This window comes from Bos indicus, chromosome 15 (genome assembly GCF_029378745.1).
Source record: "Bos indicus isolate NIAB-ARS_2022 breed Sahiwal x Tharparkar chromosome 15, NIAB-ARS_B.indTharparkar_mat_pri_1.0, whole genome shotgun sequence".
Taxonomy (NCBI): domain Eukaryota; kingdom Metazoa; phylum Chordata; class Mammalia; order Artiodactyla; family Bovidae; genus Bos; species Bos indicus.
The window spans coordinates 28,408,284-28,426,302 of record NC_091774.1 but is presented as its reverse complement, the minus strand read 5'-3'; the positions used below and the strand labels follow the sequence as shown (position 1 = coordinate 28,426,302).

The window sequence follows — 18,019 nt, the reverse complement described above, 5'->3', positions numbered from 1 at the left end:
GGAGCAGAAGACAGAGGGTCGTTATCAGCCTCCATGGCGCCCACACAGGGCTGAACCCAAACCAAAATCCACCTCCTCTGGAAAACCTGAAAGAGGCCTGTGGACCCTCCCATTCCCAGCCCCCAGCCCACTCAGGCTGGGCAGCCCAGTAGAGGCAACACTCTACACGTGGAGGGACAGCCAAGTGAAGCGGAGTGGGAGGTGGCTAGAAAGTCAGCAGTGGAGAAGTCTGATGCTCTCCTAGAAAAATATGACAAGAGCATCTTTTCCAGAAAGCAGTGAAAAGGTCTTTAATGAATTCCCTCACCACCCCCCTGGAGGAGGAGCAGGACTAAGGGCTGGAAAATGAAGACACCAAATGCTCTCGCCCCTGGCTCCTACGTCTGTTCATCTGGGTCACTGGCCTCATCTTGCCAAGACTTCCTGTAACCCTGACTAACTGGTGCTGGGGCAGGACACTCCCACATGTGGCCCCCCCACCTCCCTCAATGCCTCCTCTCTTTATAGGAATATAAGATGCAACCAGGAATAACCCAAAACTGATGTCAAGAAGTAGGAGGGGGAGGTGGGAAATGGCGAGAGGAAGTAAGTGGGAGCCCAGAAGAGCATGAATATCCCAGGAGGGTGCCCGTGGAAAAGCAAATGTCTGCTCTGAACTTCTAGTGCCAGCAGGTATGGAGTTTCATTCAGGATTTTACTGCCTGCTGGGTCTGGGCATATTTGTCACAATTAAGGGTTCTGGCTTATGTTGACAGCCCATTGCAGGGTCTACAAATGAAGCTTCTGACTCAGTAATAAAGATGAAAAGAGAGAAACGTGCTCCCGGCTCAAGAGAGCAGAGAGGGCTGGAGCCAGCAACTGCCCACAGGACCAAGTGACTTACTTCACTCACCTCCGATCTGCTCTCCTTCGGGACAGAGGCCTCCTCCTTTGGATCCTCTGCTGCCTCTTCCTTCCTGGAACCCTGCTCTCCTGCGTCCACCGGGTCCTCTGGTGCCTCTTTTTCAGTGGTGTTGGCAGGCTGATCACCTCCGGGGTCCACCCCACTTCTGGACGTCCCAGGATCATTCTTCTCAGTCTTTCCTTTTCCTGGGAGCCAACTTGCCTCTCTTCGCTGTCGCTCTTTGTCATCAGCACTGCTCAGGCTGCTGTCTGCACCTTGGCTGAAGGGCTTGCCAGAAGTAAGGGGGCCAGCAGCATCGGAATCAAGAGAAACGTCCTTCTCCTCTGGCTGGCTTGCTCTTGGAGACTCCTAGGGAGCAGCCAACCGCGTCAGAAGGGAAGACATCAGGAATTAATGCAAAGAGTTTGGAGACTTGATAAGACAGAACTGCCATTGTTCCTTGATGCCTGCAGTTCTGAAACCAATGGTTATCCCATACCTCAAAAGCTTTTAAAAACAGACTCCTGGCTCCAGCCCAGATCCACTGACTCTGAACTTCCACGTTGACCTGGATACACCCAACGTGACGCCCCTCCACTGAAGGGCTTGGAATCCAGGGCCCTGGACAGTGCCCGACTCTGTGACCACCCATCACATCCTCAAGTAATAAATCTGTCTTGTTCCAGTCCCACTGGCCAAACCGTAAGATTGCAGGCTCAGAAGTCAATATTTGTTTCCGATAATGATGACAGAGAACCTCATAAGAGAAAGGTCCAGAGCTTCTGTTTTTCATTTTTAAAAGGCAGCAGGGAAGAAATATGGAAAGGGTGCCCCTTCTCCATAGCAATGAGGGTAGCTCTCTCCCTAAAGCACCGCCCCCCACCCGCCACCAGGAGGCTACACAAGCAGCCCAGGAGCCAGGCTCCTCTGTCCGAGGACTGTCAAGTGAGTCCTCTGGGCACGAGGTGCCAGATGGGGTGAGGTGTGTAGGAGACTGACGGGGGGGAAAGGCCCATAGAGGACACGGAAGGTGGGGAGAGGCCTGGGAACACAGGTCTGAGACCTGTGGCGGGAGAGAGGGAAGGAGAGCGCCCGAGGAGGAGAGCCTCGGGCCACAGCCCAGGTCTGAGAGGGCCTCTAGCCCTGTGGAGAGTCCCGCAGTCATCAGGCAGAAATGGCCCTGCTCTGGGGCCTGCTGCACCACCACCGACTCCTTCAACAAGCCGAGCCTTGGCACAAGCTGGGGCAGATCAAAGGTTCAGGAGCTTCAGGCCGTTAATCCACCAAGGTCCCCTCTGCAGGGTCTCTTCAAAGCAGATGGGAGCACCACCCCTCTACAGCTCCCCACTCTGCTTCTCACTCACAAAGCCCATGGGAAAGACCTAGAGAAGAGACCTAGGAAAACGCTTAGAGCTGCCACAAAAAGAAAAGGAACCCCCACCCTTGGAAATACAGCCAGTGATCTCTCCTGAGCTCAGGCAGAGAAGACCTCCTCCCAGAAAACATTTGGCCTGACACTTGGGCCGTCAGTGTGAACAGCTTATGGGCAGGGACTTTTGAAACCTCCTGACCCCTGACTCTGGACACTCCAACAAGAAGCCCGATGACCAGAGTCCAGAGGGCCAAGGAGAAGCCCCAAATCCAGCATCCACCCATGCCGTCTGTTAAAGGATCCACTGAACCCAAAGCTGTGACCACCCACTGTGGGTCTGGCAGCTGACCAACAGGCCCACCCAAACTTTCCAAGGATGGTTAAGAGAAAGAAGCAGCAGAGTGCCTTCAGAGCCCAGCTTCGGAGACAGAACACCCAGGTTTCAAATCCTGGCTCCATGCTTCCAGGGACCTCGTGCAAACTAAATTTTCTGTGCCTCAATTTCTTCCCCTAAAATGAGGGGGTATCATAAGGCCTATCTCATGGGACTGTTGGGAAGATTAAATGAGTTAATGCTCATTAAGTGAGTAAAGAGCAGAGAACTGTACCTGGACACTGCAAGCACTCCGTAAACGCTAACTCATTTTTTTGTGTGCTTATTTGGCTGTACCAGTCTTATTGTGGCAGGCAGGATCTTGGATCTTTATTGCGGCATGCAAGATCTTTTTCAATCTTTTTTAGTTGCAGCATGTGAACTCTTAGTTGTGGCAAGTGGGATCTTAGTTCCATGACCAGGGATCAAACGCAGGCCCCCTGCATTGGGAGCATGTGGAGTCATAGCCACTAGACCACCAGGGAGCTCCGGATAACTCATGTTTTATGATGAGACCCACACGTTCACTGACTGAGCACCTTCTCAACCCTGCCGTGGGGACCCAAGTATGAACACCGACCTTGCCCTCAAGGAATTCAGCTGGGTCTGGAGAAAAGTGAAATGTCCCCGGTGGCCCTGGCTATGAGCCTTAACTGCCAGAAGCAAAGGGCACGGGACACGGTGCTGATGCTGTCATGAGCCTGTGCCCCGGGGAAGGAAGCGGAGGCTGAACAGAGAAGGGGTGAGCTTCCCTCGTGCTCTGGCAGCACCAAAGCACGGTACCCTCCAGTGCTGCCCGCCCTCCCGACACCCCAACTGCAGCGTGGGGGAATTCCGCAGTCAGCTCCTCCCTCCTCTTTGAGAGGCATCTCCAGGGCAAGGCCAGGCCTCCTCACCTCAGTGTCCCCACAGTGGCCAGCTCTCAGCAGTGGCCAGTACGCAGTGACTGGTTGCGGGCTCACGGAGGATGTGGGTAAAGAAGATGTGGCACATGTATACAATGGACTCTTTATTACTCAGCCATAAAAAGGAATGAAACTGCGCCATTTGCAGAGATGTGGATGGACCCAGAGACTGTTATACAGAGTGAAGTTAAGTCAGAAAGAAAAACAAATAGTGTATATTAACGCATATATGTATAATCTAGAAAAAGGGTACAGGTAATCTTTGCAAAGCAGAGAGAGAGACAGAGAACAAACCTATGGATACCAAGCAGGGAGTGGGGACTGGGACTGACATATATACTCTATTGATACTATGTAAAAATCAGGTAACTAACGAGAACCCACTGTACAGCGCAGGGAACAGTGGCGAGCTGCACAGCACAGCTCAGTGCTCCATGTTGACCTAAATGGGAGGCAAAGCCAAAGGGAGGGAGTCCATGTAAACACAGAGCTGGTTCACTTTGCCATACGGTGGAAACGAACACAACATCGTAAAGCAACTATAATCCAACAAAAATTAATGAAAAATCTTATGGAGAAGAAGAATGTGGGGGTGTCTTGCGGGGAGTGAAAGGTGTCTGACCCAGCGAGCAGGACCAATCCGCCCTGGCCATGCTCATCTCCTGATGAAAGACGGGCACAGACATCTGATTGGAGGACAGAGAGCGTATCGGACCACAAGTTCACGTCTCCTTGCACGGCTCACGGCCTTTCTCACCCAGCCCTGCCTGCTCCTCTGAGGTCATCTCCAGCCACACACATCCTGCCTGCAAACAAACATCACGCTATTTCCCTGCTCTGTCGTGCATATCCTTAATATACACACAGAATCTACCCTGAGAAGCTCCCACTGGTCCTGACAGCATCACCTCTTCCAGGAAGCCTTCCTGAGATCAGCCTGCCCCACCTTTTGCACAACTGCTACTGTACTATAACAGCTGGCTTCCTTGCCTGTCGCCCCCACCACATCAGCTCCCTAATATCCGCAGTGCCCTCTGGCACATACAAGCTGCTCAGTCAGTGTTTGGGACGCAATTTTTAAAAATGATTAAGTGCGTCAACACAGAGAAGAAGTCCTACTCTGTAAAGTGGTATCTAGTTTACAAAGCTATACAGAGGTCAGATTATATTTGTCATGGTGGTTATGAGATGGAAAATAGCTAAACAAAAGTCAACTATGGATATTCAGGATGATGGAAAAACAAGTACGCTATCAAGAATCAGAGGACACCAGATCCACGTGGAGATTCCCATTCTTACACATGAGAGAATACTGCCAGACGGCAAGAATGTCAGGCCCAGGCTATGCCACTCTCAAGCCTTCAAAAGAAGAGCATTTCGTGACAGAGCTGAACCTATTCTGTCTATCTAAATAGTAAAATATTAAAACGTGGCGAACATTAAAATAAATGAACTTGCATTCCCCGTGCCCACGTCAACTGCAGTGACAGTGCGGGCACAGGGACATCTTGTGGGGAAGATGGTAGAGGCACAGGCATCTGTTGTGGATCATCCACAAATGGATGACGGGAGCTGAGTGTCTGGAAAACCCAGCCGCCTCCATGCTCCTCTCCACCCCTGCTCCTCATGCCATCTCGGGGCCCACGGCCTGAGGCCCCGCCCAGGCCCCTGCACATGGCCCCCTGCACCAGCGTCCTATGAGTGAGAACGGGGACACACCCCCAGCGCGGCCCTACTCCCAGTTCAACCATGCTCACGCTCCTTCTGTCTCCTCCTGTCACAGCCCCTGGTCCTTGAGTATCTCAAGGCACATTCCTGCTGTTTACTCCAAAAAGATCTTGCCATCTGCATGAAGGGGGGTGGGGGAGGGTGCAGGAGAGTGCCTGTAAGAATCGGTTCATGAATATTGAATGTACCCCCCCAAAAGCTCTGAGGTCTCCTACACCACAGTCCCCCTCCTGTAGCCCAGAACACAAAGGCAGGGGCCCTACGATCTACAGGGGGGCTCAGGGTGGGGAACAGGGGAGCTGAACAAGACGTCCTTGCACTGATCCCATGCTAGGGAGACCCCCACCAAGCCAAACGTCAGTCTGGTTTCTTTCCCACGTCTCATTCCCACCCAGGCAATCTCAGCTCTTTGCACCGCTCCCCAGTGGTGTGGTTAGCGCTTTCCAATCACACTGACATCATCCTGTTATTTCTAAGCGCAGCTCCCTCCCTCCCCTTTGATCTGCTGATGGGCTTTTCACCAGCTCCACAAGGCCACCTGCTGCCTGCTCGCCTACCCTTCAGCCTCCCCTCTTTCACTCCCTTCCATTCTTAGTGTCTGTTCCAGGAACTGAGCGCTTTTGATTCTGTAATAGACTAGAAATGGGTTTAAGCTGAAGGCAGGAGAGGAGGGGGAAGGGGAGAGAGAGGCATTCTCGCCATCCTGCTGCCCTCTCATGGAATCATGAGCACAGTGACTGTTCACCGCGAGACAGGGTAGAACAAACCATCGGATAAGCTCTCCATCTCGGGCAGCCTGAGATGCCCAACAGCCGGAAGAGGTAGGCAGCTCAGAGGACCCACAGTCTACACTACTGCTGTTCGGTCACCAAGTCGTGTCTGACTCTCTACAACCCCATGGAGCATAGCCTGCCCAGCTCCTCTGTCCGTGGGATTCTCCAGGTAAGAATACTGGAGTGGGTTGCCATTTCGTTCTCAAGGGGATCTTCCTGACCCAGGGATCAAACCTGGGTCTCCTGCACTGCAGGCAGATTCTTTACCGTCTGAGCCCTACCAATAAACTGGGACAAAAGCCATTTTATAGGGTATGGCAATCAGAGACAGCTTTGTCTATCCTGAAACTCCCGTTCATCCCCAACACGAACTTCCCCCACCACCAAAAGCCCCAGTTCCTGCCTGAGGCTAGAACACAGGACTCCAACACTCCATGTGGCAAAAAGAAGGAAATCTGCTGGGACGCTAGAGACAGTGGTGGGGAGTGTATGTAACACCTCCCACTCCAGACATTTTCCCCCCATCACACTGAGTTGCCTATTTATATTAAAGAGGTTATAAAAAAATGCACTTAAAAACTCCCACTCCTTCAAAGAAGCACATAAAGATCAGAAGGGAAGCGTCTGAAAATCCAGGACATGTCAAAGAAGAAAATCCCTTTTTTTGTTGACATTTATATTATAAAGTAAAAATTAACTCTTCCAAGTCATAGTACATTATGATTGGTCCATATGGGGATTTTCAGTTCACCAGCTGAAGCAGGGACCAAGTATCCACTCTAGCCAGGACCTGGGAAAACCCAGGGAAGAAAGAAGCACAACGAGACCTGCCAGCACATCCTCCGGTCCCAGCGTGGCTCAGTCACTCACTCACCTATTCATCCTCTCAAGAGAAAGTGAAAGTCACTCAGTTGTGTCCGACTCTTCGTGACCCCATGGACTTAGCCACAAGGCTCTTCTGTCCTCGGAATTCTCCAGGCCAGAATACTGGAGTGGGTAGCCGTTTCCTTCTCCAAGGGATCTTCCTAACCCAGGGATCAAACCCAAGTCTCCTGCATTGCAGGTGGATTCTTTACCATCTGAGCCACCAGGAAAGCCCAAGAATGCCAGAGTGGGTAGCCTATCCCTTCTCCAGTGGATCTTCCCAACCCCAGAATCGAACTGGGGTCTCCAGCATTGCAGTGGATTCTTCACCAGCTCAGCCACCAGGGAAGCCCATCATCCTCTCAACTGCTCAGCAAAATACACCCAATGCACTTCCTAATTTCCACAGTAAGGCCGGTGATGGACACACAGACATGAACAGGCCAGAATCTTTACTCTCAATTTGCTCGGTCTCGGGGAGACTGCCCTTTCTCCAAAAGCCAGTGAATCCTCCTGACACCATATTCCTACTCATGGTCATCCTTCCAGGCTCAGAACCTGAGCTACTGACTCCAACAGCATCTTAACATCTTAATGGCAGATGAGAACAAAAAAAAGTTATCATTTCAAAAGCATCAAAGAGACAGAAGGCTATGGATTTAATGCCAACAGACCATGCCACACTTGAAAGGAAGAGTTTCAAAGTACACCCAAATTAGGTTGATGACACTCAGAAAAAAGTGTCACACATGGCAGAAAGTGTCAAAGTCATAATCAAAGCATACATGATTGAGCAGAGCCAAAAACGGAGACAGTTTCTGAGGCAACAGAGACAGCTCGGGGACTCCCCAGGTGGTCCAGTGGTTAAGAATCCGCCTTCCAATGCAAGGGACATGGGTTCGAACCCTGGTTGGGGAACTAAGATCCCACATGTTGTGGGGCAACTATAAGCCTGCATGCCACACCCCTGCACACTGCATAGAAGACCCAGCACAGCCAAAAAGTAACCTTAAAAAATAAAACCAGACAGCCTAAGTATAAAATGGGACCCACCTAATGGCTAGAGTGAAGTCAGCTGAAAAAGCCCACCTACATCTCAGGACATAAGTTTGAGCAACCTCTGGAAGATGGTGAAGGACAGCGAAGCGTGGCATGCTGCAGTCCATGGGGGCAAAGAGTCAAACACAACTGAGCTACTAAACAACACCTCAGGGGTCAGCGAGCATCCTCAACCTCAGCCAGCCTGGGACCTTCTCCAGGCTCTCGAGGAGAGCTGAAGATCACAAAGCAAAAGTCAGAAACGATAAGGACGTGAAAAGGGATGATAAGGATATAATACTAAAAGATAATAAGGAAACGGTGAAATCCATGATACACACCCTATTGTTTCATTGGTCAGTTTTATGACCATTCTAATAAATGTGAGTGATCTCTTCATTTGAAAGTGTTCAAAGTCTTTAAGAGAATTTTCTACTTTATGGAAAGTTTAACTGACCTGGCAATCAATATTTCAATGTTTGGGGAAATCTGAGTTGCTGACTTCATGATGTATTGGTTGTTTGAATACTTTGGGCACCCTTCAGTTCAGTTCAGTTGCCCAGTCATGTCCAACTCTTTGCCACCCCATGAATTGCAGCACGCCAGGCCTCCCTGTCCATCATCAACTCCCGGAGTTCACTCAAACTCATGTCCATCAAGTTGGTGATGCCATCCAGCCATCTCATCCTCTATCGTCCCCTTCTCCTCCTGCCCCCAATCCCTCCCAGCATCAGGGTCTTTTCCAATGAGTCAACTCTTCGCATGAGGTGGCTGAAGTATTGGAGTTTCAGCTGTAGCATCAGTCCTTCCAATGAACACCCAGGACGGATCTCCTTTAGGATGGACTGGCTGGATCTCCTTGCAGTCTAGGGGACTCTCAAGAGTCTTCTCCAACACCACAGTTCAAAACCATCAATTCTTCGGTGCTCAGCTTTCTTCACAGTCCAACTCTCACATCCATACATGACCACTGGAAAAACCATAGCTTTGACTAGACATTCCTTTAGAGAAAGCTTAATTGTCAAAAAATTACTAAATTAGACACTAGGCCAAGAACAAACAGTAGGCAATGTGCCTTTTTCAGTAGAAAAAATGCGTTGGAGACTTTAGCTATTACAATGACATGATGAGTTTTAGGTTTTGTCTGTTCGTTTTAAAGAACATTCTGGTGGGAGTGGAGGACAGACCGGGGAAAGTGATGAGAAGCAACACAGCTGCTGGGGGCACAGTCTGGAAGCTCTTCCGTCCACATTCTGTGGTTCCCAGGCCTTGTGTCTTTGTCCAAGCTGTTCACTTGCCTAAAACATCCCTTCCACTCCCACGTCTAAAACTTAACTATTTCTCTTCAAGATCCAGGTCAAATGTCATCTCTTCCAAGTTCTCCCTGATCTCTCAGCAGGTAATTTCTCTCCCCTCTAAGGACTTCCCTGGTGGTCTGGTGGCTAAGACTCTGCTCCCCCAGTGCAGGGGTCCCCATTCAATCTCTGGTCAGGGAACTAGATTCCACATGCCTCAACCAAAAGATTCCCTGTGCCACAACCAAGACCTGATGCAACCAAATAAATCAATTCTGAACAGTGTAGCTGTGCTCGAGCTCTTTACACACTCTCCCTTGCTTTAACACTTCCTAAATATTCACTTATTCATCATATACTGAGGGCTCACCAGAGTACCCAGCAGCCTTCCTCTCTGACCGCACAGTCCTGGAGCCCACCCTGGACCACACCTTACCAGTGTTCGGGTCGCCCACAGGGTCCAGCACACGGCTGCCCCACAGCCAGCACTCAAAAGACATTAAGAATCCGGATGGGGAGACTTCCCTGGCAGTCCAGTGGCTAAGACTCCGCACTCCCAATTCAGGGAGCCCGGGTTTGATCCCTGGTTGGAACTACATCCCACGTGCTGAAACTAAAGAGCCCGCATACCACAGTGAAGACTGAAGATCCTGAGTGCTACAACTAAGCTCCAACACAGCCAAATAAAAAAATTTTTTTAATTAAAAAAAAAAAAAAGAACGAACCCAGATGGCATTACACTTCCATTTATACCCTCCGATGGCTCCCAACACCTATGTAATTCAGTCCCAACTTCTCAGCCGGCACTCAGGCCTTCCATGACCCAGCCCAACCCACCTCCACAGCCCCGCCTCCCGATCCTCTGCCACACACGCCCCGAGCTCCGGGTGAAAGGATGGCCCTCGCCCTCCCCTCCTGCCTCTGCCCATTCAGCGCCCTGCAGCGGGCTCTCTCCCTCGCGGCTCGCCTCTGCGCCTCTGGCCATGCTACCGTTCTTCCCGGCTCACCTCAGGTGTCAGATTCTCACTAAAGCCTTTCCAAACAGACGGGACACCCCCGAATTCTGCTCCCCACAGCACTGCGGCTTACTGCCCGGATGGCCTCCCTCCCTGCATTCTACTCTTGTGTTCTGGTTACACGGGTCTCTCTTTTATAAGAATATAAACTCTTCGAGGGCAGGAATCGCAGCTAACTGAGGCTTGTATGGCTGACAGTGAAGTGCCACACACAGAAAGAGCTGATAAATGGCAGTTACTTGATAAATGAGTGAATGGATGAATTCCTTTCCCTGCTTGTACTTCCCTCACCCCAGGAACCCCATCTGGACAGGACCGGGACTAAAGAGTTCTCTTTCCAAATATATCTCCCTGAGAAGAAAGGCTTAGGAAGGAAGGGGGAACCTGCCGGGCTGAGACGTCTGTCTGCAGGCGCTTCGGGCTCTTACCTCATACTCAAAGTCACCCCCCAGCGCCCCGATGTCCAGGTGCAGGTTCCTAAGAAGCTCACTTGAGCTGCGGACGCTCTGAAAATGAAAACGATGGCAAGGAAACTGGTCAGCCCCGGGTGCAGGACCAGAAGCTCCTCACAGGTCCGAGAGCTCCACTCCTGGGTCAGACCCAGCAGTGATACAGACTGGGCAAACAAGGAAGCTATGGGCTGGAAAACCGCTTTCACTGATTTTCAAAGTAGCACAGAGGTTAAACCAGAAGGTTAAAGCAGCTCAAGTACCCACCAACAGATGAACGGCTGAATGGAATGTGGTAATTTCATACAATGAAATACCATCCAATCACACATGCTACAAAACACTATGCTATATGAAAGAAGCCAGACACACAAGAGGACAAAGACAGCATGATTCCAAGTCTATGAAATATCTAGAACAGGCAAATTCACAGAGACAGAGTAGATCAGGGACTGCGGAGAGGGGAGGATGCAGAGTTATTGTTTAATGGGTACACAGTGTTTCTGGGATTATGAACAAGCTTTGGAGACAGGTGATGATGAAGACTGTATAACACTGCGAGGGTAGTTAAGGCCACTGAATTGTACACTTAAAAGTGGTTTAAATGTAACTTTCAAGGTGTATATATTTGACCACAATTTAAAAAAAAATTTTCGTTGTTGTTTTTTTTAATGGCCCAGAGGATTTTCAGGCCAAGAAAAGGATTCATTCTTACCTGGTTGTCACTCTCTGCCTCATCCTCCTCGTTGGTCTCCTCCCCTAAAGCCAAGAGGCTGAGAGCATTCTTGTCCTCATGGATGGAGCCCAGGAGACCTTTTGTAGCAGCAGAAGGCTTGAGACCCTGTGATGGCTCCAAAAAGAAGGAAGGTCAGGGCACTCCGTGGGAAGACCCTCAGCATGCTTCCACATCTGTAAAGATGGCACCTAGAGCGAGGCCACCACGTCTGAGAAGCTGACCCAGCAGCTCCAGCTCACACTGGTCCCTCCCTGTCCAACTCCTACTGCCCTGGCCGCAGGGACCGGGAAATGAGCCCTGAGTCTCTCTGACCGTCCTCCACGGCCCACCCACGTTCAGCATCACCCAGGTGTGACTCACCTTCTTCCACACCATATGAGTGTTGAGGACTCAGCCTGTGCCCTCTATTTCTCGATGGGCCACGGCTCTTAGCAAGGAACACGGAGGCCCCACGGTAACTAACTACACTGTACACAGAAAAAAAAGCATTTACCAGCAAGAGTTCGCCGAGCTGACCAGACTCCACCGAGCTCCCCAGGCTCACACTCTGAGGTCCATGAAGAGCAGAAGGCGGGGCATCCACCAGGCCCCTTAATGGAGCCAGGCCCCCGAGAGGAACATGGACGGGGGCTAACGAGGAGCCCAGGGCCTGGGCAACAGAAAACATCCTGTTAGAAACCCAAGTAATCACAGGGCTCTAAGAGTGTGGAGATGGATGTAAAAATAAAACATCTAAATCCTGCCCGCTCAAGTTTAAACCACCTCCGTTCAGAGGCTGCTAAAGAAACACAACATCCAGAAGTCAGCATTGTGCCAACCACGTGAGAATCACGGGCTGGTTTCCCGATTCTCGTAACTCTGCGGCTATCTCCCAGTAAGCAGCTCTTCCACGTCTGGAAAAGCTGCAGAGGGCCCTGCTCTTCCCTTCTGAAGCCACAGAGGAAGCTGGGGAGGGGGTGGGGAGCAGAGACAAAAGCCTCATCTCCCAGCATGAGAAGACTCAATACATAAAGCTGAAAACTGATGAATCAAGAAAAAGCAGCCTAAGCATATTATTTACAAATATGGAAGCAGACACCAGAACAAAGGAATTGCCATGGTAGAGATGGGAGGGGTACCCACACCGTAGAACTGCTATATTTTGTTTTGCACCTTTTGGCTTGTCTTGGCATTGTTTAATATGGGCATGTATTACTTTGATTAAAATGAATATTCACTTTGAAACACACCCATGAGGGTAATTCCCTGGTGGTCAAGTGGTTAGGGCCCCATGCTTCCACTGCAGGGGGCATGGGTTCAATTCCTGCTCAGGAAACTAAGGTCCCACATGCCACACTGCATGGCCAGAAATAAGTTAAAAAAAAAAAAAAAAAAACACATGAGAAACAGAAGAATTCTCTCTCTGCTCTCCTGAGGAGCAAAGAGGCTGGAGAGAGCTCAGCCAGAGGATTACTGCGGCCGCTCCTCTATCTATTCTCAGGATGGTGGGCTTCATGCCCATGAGGACTGGGGAGAGACACCAGAGAGATGGCAGAATTTGTGAGACTTGGGCCACTCATAGGATCTTGGATTCTCGGTTTACTCATCTGCAAGTCACAGATGATATGTGCATGCTACTTAAGGTCTGCTGAGAACTTCAAATGAGATACTGAATGTAAGAAGCACGTGTGCATGGCCCAGACTACCCCAGTGCATGTGTGCGTGGCCCGGGCTACCCCAGCGCATGTGTGCGTGGCCCGGGCTACCCCAGCACGTGTGTGCGTGATCCAGGCTACCCCAGCACGTGTGTGCGTGATCCAGGCTACCCCAGCGCGTGTGTGCGTGGCCCGGGCTACCCCAGCGCGTGTGTGCGTGGCCCGGGCTACCCCAGCGCATGTGTGCGTGGCCCGGGCTACCCCAGCGCGTGTGTGCGTGATCCAGGCTACCCCAGCGCGTGTGTGTGTGATCCGGGCTACCCCAGCGCGTGTGTGCGTGATCCAGTCTACCCCAGCGCGTGTGTGCGTGATCCGGGCTACCCCAGCGCGTGTGTGCGTGATCCAGGCTACCCCAGCACGTGTGTGCGTGATCCAGGCTACCCCAGCGGGTGTGTGCGTGGCCAGGACTACCCCAGCGCATGTGTGCATGATCCAGGCTACCCCAGCGCGTGTGTGCGTGGCCAGGGCTACCCCAGAGCATGTGTGCGTGATCCAGGCTACCCCAGCATGTGTGTGCGTGGCCCAGGCTACCCCAGCACGTGTGTGCATGGCCCGGGCTACCCCAGCCACGTGTGTGCGTGGCCCGGGCTACCCCAGCGTGTGTGTGCGTGGCCCGGGCTACCCCAGCGCGTGTGTGTGTAGCCTGGGCTACCCCAGTGCTATGGAACTGCTATCATAACAGATTAGTGTCACAATGGTCTGGGCTTAGAAACTTAGAGGCAGGAGAGCATTTTGGTGACGGTTTATAATGAGCTCCTCAAAATCCATTTCTTAAACTTAAAATGTGTATAAAACAAAAATTCCATTCCACTCTAATCCCACAGTGACTGAAGAGAGAAAGGGGAACCTAAGGGGGTCAAGATGAGAGGTTCAGGTGGCCTATCTTCTTACCTGCGGCCAGGCCTGAGGCCAGACCATTGGGTGGGTTCCAAACACAACCTGTTTCTGCCCGGGAAAGGCATTAGACTCTCAGTTGAAAGGTGACATGAGACCACCCACTGCCACCCTCCACCCCCGAAATCTTTGTATTGGGTTGGCTAAAAGTTCGTTTGGGGTTTTCTGTATCATTTTATGGAAAAAGCCCAACTTTTTGGCCAACCCAAAGAGATTCCCAGTCATCTAGCCTGTTGCAGGGTATCTTCTCAAGGCAGAAAAGGAGCTGAAAATAATAAAACTGGCCAACACTGCCTGAGCCCTGGGCTCCTGGGTAAAAGCACCTGTCTCATTCCACTCTCAAAACCATCTGAAGTCCCAGTCCCCACAAGAGCAAATGGAGAATGGTGAGGTCAAGACCTCTGCCTGCCCCAAATCATGGGGCTAGCAACCACAGGAGTAGATATGAGAAGCAGGGCAGTGTCTAAGCCAGTATCTCACACTGCCTCCTGGCTGTGGCAGAAAAGGAGCCCAGGAGAGCTGCTCTGCGGTGCACCATGAGCAAACCTGACTGGCTCCTCCCAGCTGCCCAGCCCACCCAGCAGATCAGTGAGCAAAATTCTTCCCACACTGTATTAAGGGAAAATTACAGACTCCTGACATGGCTAATTTGCTGACGTGCAGGGGGCCTGAGGGAGGGAGACGTGCCCGCTGAGGGCTTTGTTCTCCCAGGCCTTTACCACATCAGCAGTTAGTAGGGAAATTATACATCCCTGGCTCCTAGCTGATCAGCTTCTATAGATGGCCATTAACTTTGGCTAAGAGCTGTGCATGGCGTTGTCCTTCAGAGCGGATAAACTTGCCGCCATTGAGCTAATTAAAACTTTGCAAGATAATCTGCAGCTTATCTGATGTTTATAGTGCTACAGGGGTTATTAGAGCTAACGGAGAACCCAGGCATGTCAGCAGTTAGGAACTGAGGTAGGAACTGAGTAAAGCCACAGCTGGGCAACAGCAAAAGAAGCCAGGGAAATGCAGATAAACCCCATGGTCTGTGTCTTATTTGACTTCTGAATGAAGACGGTGGTGACTCTTTAAAGGGACAAAGGGCCCCGAATGACAGGGCAAGCCCACTCTTTGGTAGATCCCACTAGGGGAAGAAGTGGTCTGTGCAAATTTGACACAGGCTATTCACATGGTTCTGGAAACCCTGGGAAGGAAGGAGCAGCAGCAGCCACTGAGCAGAAGAGAGCCCAGGTTTCGGTCTCTCCTCTCAGCTGGCGCTAGTGGTAAAGAACCTGCATGTCAGTGCAGGAGACGTGAGAAGCTCAAGTTCGATTCCTGGGTCAGGAGAAGGGAATGGCAACCCACTCCAACATTCTTGCCAGGAAAATTCCATGGACAGAGGAGTCTGGTGGGCTACAGCCTATGGGATCACCAAGAGTCAGACACAACTGAGCAACTGAGCACATCATAGCCTCAGGACAGTATTAACTCTCTGTGCTAAGTCACTTCAGTCGGGTCTGAGTCTCTGTGACCCTAGGCACTGTAACTCACTAATTCTGTGTGATTCTGAGAAGGGACTAAGTTCAGAGGCTGGGGGCAGGGTGTCTACTTGGGAGGACCTCTCTATACTATCAGCTGATGGGGAAGGCTCCCAAATCCTGGAACAGTTCCTACATCTTGCATGAACACCATGATCTGTGCCACCTTACTCACCCTCAAAACAGATCATCTTCAGAGCATGTAAAGCACCCGTGAAGTACAGTCAGATCAAGGGAAGGGAAGCCCAGACACCCTCCGCCCCCATCTTGTAGGTGATGGGGTAGAAGAAACAGGAAATGCATGTCATCCCACAAGATGGCCATCCCGGGTGGCTAAGGGCTCCCTGGTCACCGAGGAAGGACAGACAAAAGGAAAGCTGACCTGATGGCTGGGTTAAGATTGTCAGCACAACCTGCTCCCTCCCTGCCAAGTTCACTGGGCCTGATGGCCGTGATGCTCTCTGAGAAGCCTACCTGGTCGAGAAGCTGCATCTTGCCTGGCTCTGCCGCAAGCCCTCTGCTGGAACTCAGCTCGACCAGCCCCTGCCTGAGGGGGCTGCTGCCTGGCAGGAGACGACAGGCTTCCTGCGCGGCCGGGGCAACGTCCACTTCTGGAGGATGCTCCTGCGGCTCCGGCCCCCAAGGCAGAAGCCCAGAGTCCATGGCTCTGATGGCCTCGTGCTCACCCTCGCTAGACAGCCTGGAAGACTCGGCGGCCAGGCAGCAGATCACGCTGGCCAGGTCTTGGCCTGGCATTTCCTGCGTACTCTCGGGCAACCCCAGACCCTCTAGCCGCCGGGAGATCTTGACCATCTGCAGGATGTGCTGGTAGAACCTCTGGTCCTCAGAGTAGTCTTCGCTCTCTGACTGCTCCTCAGTGGAGCTCTGCATGGGGAGCAGCTGGGGCGCCAGGAAGGCGCTGGGGTGCCGCTCTGTGGGCCCAGGGCCTGACTCACCCACGGCCCACTCAGATCCCCGCGGGCTCTGTAGGTCCCACGGAAAGTTGGTCACCTGCCCCAGGACCTCTGAGCCAAGGCGAGAGGCCAGGCTGCTGCTGCTGCTGCTGCCGCTGCTCTCCAAGTCAGGCTCACACCCACTTGGCCTCCTGTCCTCTTGGGGGGGCTCTGGAGAGCCTGGGGATGGGCTCTCCTCAATGGCAGGAGGCCCCCCAGGAGCAATCCCTGCAGGGGTGCTTTGGACCAGTTCTGAGGCTAGGGTATCAGGGGGTATTAGCAACAGCCCCTGGGGTGGACCTCCAGCTGAGGCCCCCGGAGCCTCAGGGTCATCAGGCTCGGTTTCCTTGCCGCCCCTGGAGGCGTCCTTATGGACAAGCTTAGAGACCTGCCCCATCCACAGTCCTGGGGCCTCTCTTCTCCTCCTGTCTCTGCCCACGCTCCCCACTTCTCCAGAAACACCCTGCCAGCTCTGGTCTTCAGCTGGGCTGCTGTCTAACAAGAACTTGCCCTTCCCCGTGAGCAGCATGGGGTCAGAACAAGGGGACGGCGAGGGGGCCTCCTCGGGGGATGGTGAGGGAACGGGGCTCTGGCCCTTGTCCCCCCCAGGGCCAGTGGAGCTCCGTTTGGCCACGTCATGCCTGTGCTCCTCCCTTCTCAGCTGCGGGCCCTTGAGGGTCTCAGAAAGCTTTGCGTGGACAGAGGCCTGCGTCTTGCTCTCTAACGCATCCTGCCTGTTCTGGAAGGGCCCGGTGTTGTCAGGGCCCAGAGTGCCAGGTTTCAGCTGTCTGCTCCTCATCTCCAGCTCTTCTATTTCGGGGTCTGGAAACCCCAGGTAGATTTTCTCTGTCAGCGGCTGGGGTTTCTCCAGACCCTGCTGGTCACCTAATTCTGTCCTGCAGTGGGCTGGGGCCCTGCCTAAGATTTTCTCCACATCGGCAAAGATCTGGTGGGTTCGGGAAGCTTGGCCTTTGAAGAGTGGCTGCAGCTTGCTGGGCAGGGAGCCCGTGAGAGGCCTGGGGGTGTCACCCAGCACGCACGGGCTCTTCCCTTTCTTAAAGGAGCCCTCAGTTCTAGCCTGCGTCTCTCGGTCTAGGTCCAGATCAGCCAGCCCAGGTGCTGGGAGAGGGGATGGGCCACGGAGAAAGGAGGAAGAAGGCAGAAGGCCCTGCTCAGGCTGTGTTTCCTAGACGGGTATATAAAGAGGCAGAGAAAATGAAGACAAAGCACTGCTGACTTCTACTGGCTACCATACCTGCTGGCAAACCCTTAGCAGAAACCCACCCTCCAGTCAAAGTAAAAACACAAACCAAAGAGGGAAGAAAAGCTAAAAACTCCCTTGGGCTTTGTTGTTTTCTAGGCTCTAGTTTCCTTATCTACAAAGAGACTTGACTAGATCCATGGCTCAGGAACCTTGCTCCCATGGCACCCTGGGGCCACCATAGTGGGTATGTGGTGGGGAAGGAGCATCGCCTAGACCCCCACTCCCAGGTTCAACCAGAGCAGCTCCGCTTCTTTAGACA

The 18,019-nt window shown here is 52.2% G+C and overlaps 1 protein-coding gene across 10 annotated transcripts in view; it reads right to left on the bottom strand.

The window, feature by feature from the left end:
• Positions 1-18,019, bottom strand: part of CEP164 (centrosomal protein 164) — a 71,472-nt gene that overhangs the window by 29,205 nt on the left and 24,248 nt on the right. For 6 of the 10 annotated variants that reach the window (XR_011570831.1, XR_011570832.1, XM_070803484.1 and 3 more), the window contains 5 exons: positions 16,018-17,682; positions 11,926-12,081; positions 11,412-11,546; positions 10,676-10,753; positions 884-1,252 (listed from right to left, as the gene is read on the bottom strand). Coding sequence is in view for 8 of the 10 variants with exons in the window: in XM_070803484.1 (XP_070659585.1) it covers positions 884-1,252; positions 10,676-10,753; positions 11,412-11,546; positions 11,926-12,081; positions 16,018-17,682 (2,403 nt within the window). In the remaining 2 variants the exon portion in view is untranslated. The remainder of the gene's footprint in view (positions 1-883; positions 1,253-10,675; positions 10,754-11,411; positions 11,547-11,925; positions 12,082-16,017; positions 17,683-18,019) is intronic. The other 4 variants (XM_070803486.1, XM_070803488.1, XM_070803487.1 and 1 more) reach the window with 3 other exon arrangements.